The sequence below is a fragment of the Alligator sinensis genome, unplaced genomic scaffold (genome assembly GCF_000455745.1).
Source record: "Alligator sinensis unplaced genomic scaffold, ASM45574v1 scaffold463_1, whole genome shotgun sequence".
NCBI lineage: Eukaryota > Metazoa > Chordata > Crocodylia > Alligatoridae > Alligator > Alligator sinensis.
In genome coordinates this window covers 525,793-529,771 of record NW_005842584.1, presented here as the reverse complement: position 1 = coordinate 529,771, position 3,979 = coordinate 525,793, and the positions used below count along the sequence as shown (strand labels likewise).

General features: G+C 55.9%; 1 protein-coding gene across 1 annotated transcript; it reads right to left on the bottom strand.

The window, feature by feature from the left end:
• Nucleotides 1-1,378: 1,378 nt before the first annotated feature.
• Nucleotides 1,379-3,706, bottom strand: LOC102382248 (olfactory receptor 1L4-like). The gene is made up of 2 exons (XM_006032746.2): nt 3,668-3,706; nt 1,379-2,327 (listed from the first exon to the last, which is right to left on the bottom strand). Exon 2 carries the CDS (start codon nt 2,321-2,323, stop codon nt 1,379-1,381), a length of 945 nt encoding a protein of 314 aa, XP_006032808.1. The 5' UTR covers nt 2,324-2,327; nt 3,668-3,706.
• Between the last annotated feature and the right edge of the window lie 273 nt (nt 3,707-3,979).

The window sequence follows — 3,979 nt, the reverse complement described above, 5'->3', positions numbered from 1 at the left end:
ACACATCTGGAAGGGTCCTACCTGATCTGCAGATGGTGACCAGGAGTCACGTCAAGGCACAAGAAAATCCAAAGTCCACTTTGGCTCAAGAGGCACCTCTGAAATGCCTTCCCCACACCGTCGTCTCTGTACTGTTAGCTCTCTGGACAACCAGAGTCCTCCTTTCTGCCTGGGGACTCTGGAGTTCCAAGTATCAGTCATGGGAAAAGTTTACGAAACATGTAACTAGTTAAAGTTAAAAGTTAGCCATTTCTTTAACTTTTTAATTAGTTAATTAACTAGTTAATTCCCATGACTGCAAAGTATGTATCTTTAGCAGATTCATAAAACACAATCGAGACTCCTTGAGCATCTGGACAGGTCATCCAATGCTTCTCTGATACGTTTTCCACCTCCCTGTTAAGGTTCAGTGCAGTTCAGGTTTCTACACCAGACTGAATGTTTCAAGGCTATGAGATGGGGGCTACATTGGCAGGAGCAGCCAACAGACAGCAGAATGGCAGAAGAAAGGGTAATATGGTTAATGGACCCATTAAAGAGCAATAAAAAGGAGGGAGGGTCGTTAACACCTGTGGAATGAAGAGTTTGGAAGGGACCAGGTAGATTCTAATGAGCCATGAAGTCAAGAGACTCCCTCAGCGCTGCCTGAACGGAAATGCTGGTGCTGCTCCAGGCACTTGGTTTTAAGCTCTGGGTGGAGCAGAAATCACAGGGGGGTGCGAGTGCTCCAGTGCAAGGCCCTCCTCCACCCCCGGGCTTCTTCTTGAACCACAGGTTGCTCCAGGGTTTATCCTGTTATGAAGCAGGGAAGTCTTGGGAAAGGGAATCCCCCTTGCCCCCAATTCCTTGGGCACTGCCATGTCCCCCGCTCAGGGTGAAAACCTCCCTCCCACCACCCCACTCTTGCAGCAGAGGGTCACCCACCCATTACAGCCCCTGCTGCCCAGCTCCCTGTCCCAGGGCCCCCTCCCCACACACCCCAGCCCCTGGCACTCCCCACCCTGCTCCCTGCAATGGCAGTTCAGTGAAGACTGAGGCACAGAACCAAGGTGTTTTATTCTTTCTGCCATAGAGTGAATCACTGGCGATGGCCCCACAGAAATCACCCAGGAGTCTGCCAGGGTCCCCACAGCATGAGATGAAGCCAGACAATTGCACCCCTTGTGCGGTTGGGAAGCCCCAACACAGGCCTGGGAAAGAGATGTGGGGGCTGCCTCAATGCCTAAGAGAAGGGGCTGAGTTTCAGAAACAGAAGGATGGGGAGAGGGTTTCCCATATACCCCCTCCATCCCAGGACTGTTTCAACCCTGGGGGTTTTAGGGAGAGGCTGTGTTGGGGATGGGCCAGCAGAGAAAGGGCATCTCAGTCCTGGAGTGTCTCAGGTATGGGAGGCCCGCAGTTTGTCCAGTGCCCGGCGCAGGGCCCCTGCCACCTCCTGGTTGCGGAGACTGTAGATGAGGGGATTCAGCATGGGGGTGAGTGCTGTGTACACCACTGTCACCACCCGACCCCGCTTGGCTGAGTAGCTGGATGCCGGACGGATGTAGACAGCAATGATGGTGCCGTAGAACAGGGCCACTGCAGCCAGGTGGGAACCACAGGTGGACATGGCCTTGTGGCGGCCCTGGGCTGGGGGCAGCTGGAGCACAGCGGTGAGGATGAAGATGTAGGAGCCCAGGATGAAGATGAAGGGCCCCATGATGACCAAAGAGCCCTCAGTGAAGGCCACCAGCTCGTTGACATGGGTGGAAGAGCAGGCCAGGCGCAGCAAAGGCTGGACATCACAGAAGTAGTGCGGGATCTCTCGTGAGGCGCAGAAGGAGAGCCGAGTCAGCAGTCCCACAGGGAGCGGGGAGTGGGGGGGGGACATGGCCCATGAGCCAGCCACCAGCCCAAGGCAGCGCCAGGGGCCCATGATGGCAGCATAGCGCAGTGGGTGGCACACAGCCACATAGCGGTCGAAGGCCATGCAGGCCAGGAGGAAGCTGTCGGTGATGCCGAATGCCACAAAGAAGTAGGTCTGGGCCAGGCAGCCCACGTAGGACACGGCCCCATTGCCCCAGAGCAGGTCCAGCAGGGCTCGGGGCACCGTGGTGGAGGAGAAGGCCACATCCACGATGGAGAGGTGACCCAGGAGAATGTACATGGGGGCGCAGCGCAGGCGGGGGTCAGTGCGGGCCAGCAGGACCATGAGGGAGTTTCCCAGCAGGGTCAGCGTGTACATGGTGAGGAAGAGGGGGAAGAGGAGGCGCCGCAGCTCCGGCTGGGAGGAGAAGCCCAGCAGTATGAAGCCGGGGAGGCTGGAAGCATTTGTCTGCTCCATGGTGCTGCAAGGAAGACAAGGAGCAGAAAACAAAAAGGATTAGAAAACTGGGAAGATCTGGCTGAGGAGGGGAGGTTGGAAGAACTTGGATTATTTAGTCTGGAGAAGAGATTTAATCACAGTCTTCCTATACCAGACGGGGGGTCCCAACAGGGGGGTGAGAGACGACCCTCTGTAGCTGCAGGGGGAGGACGGGACAAGCAGTAACGATCCTAAATTGTAACAAGCAGAATTGCCTTTGGAGATGAGGGAAACTTTGCTTTCTCTGAGGCGGTTAAGAGTTGGAACAGGCTCCCAGCAGCGGGTGTAGAGGCTCCCCCCTCCCACGTGTTTAAGGGCAGGTTGGACAAACACTGGACTGGGGTAGTTTGGCAGGGGTGATCCTGCCTAGAGCAGGGCTCCTCCTAGACAGGCTCCTGAGGTCCTTTCCCACCCCAGGATTCAACTCTTCAGCTGATCACCATGAAGGAGAAAGGGAAATAAGATTGCTCTTCCTAAGCATAGTGGAGTGGGGAGAAAATGTCTGGAGCCGAGTGACAACATAGGAACAAGCAGGAAATTGATACAGAATAGACATTTTGAACCAGCAGAGCAGGGCTATGCTGTAGTGGCTTCCAAGTTGCAGGAGCAGCAGAAGCATCCAGCTGTGTGGCCCCAGGGCTGGTTGCATCTGGGCCAGCAGCAGAGGCAGGAGACCCAGCTGTGGGGGAAGATCTCTGGGAGCAGAAGGCTCTTAAAGCTGGGAGATGGAGGCAGAACAACGTCGGCCTGGCCAAAGTTGAAGACAGACACCCCAAAAGAAAAGAAATGTGCACAGCCTCAGGTCTCAGGGAAGTGGGTGAGGAAGTGCAGAAGAGTCTGAGGGCACCAAATCTGGATAAGAGAAGATCAGTGATGAAAGGTGGTTGCATTGGACTCAGAATGCAGGGTACATGGACTGCGATCAAGGTCCCTCCAGGGGCAGTCAGAGGGACCATCCATACTGAACAGCTGATGTGCACTCGTGAAGGGCAGCTCCTTCACCCCTCTGGAAGGAGGGAAAGGTGGCAACTGCCCACAGGTCCCCGCCAAGATGAAATGGGAGTTGTGCTTGAAAAATGCAGACAGAGATGCACCACAGCTGGCACTGACCTAGCTCAGGTGGGGAGGCAGCACTGGGTGACTGATAGGCAGTTGGTCACTGCACTTAAATGCAGAGGGGACAGGGAATCAGGTCAGGAGCCACTGGGGGAGGGCGTGTCACAGGGACAGGACAGACAAAGAGGGTAGGGAAAAGGGAAACTGTGGAAAAATCAGGAGAGACGGTGTGTGTACAGAGACAGACGGTTAGACAGATACACTTACCCACCATCCTGGTGCCCGCAAGGTAGAGGCAGCCCAGCTCTGCAGCCTCTCCTGCTTGTCTGGGGTCCGTGCTGTGCTGGAGGATAGAAATGGGCTTGGGGAAGCTCCCGGAAAGGAGAAGAAATCCCTGGAGCATGGCCTGGTGCCAACATCACATCACCTCCTTCCTCCGCCCACCAGCCCTTGGCAGGGAGGTGCTGGCAAGGTGCATGGCAGAGCTGCATGGGGAGGGCTTACCCAGTGCCACTGTGTAGTCCTACCTGGGCTAGGCCACTGAGGAACAGCTGCACCCAGAGGCCTCAGTCAGTGCCC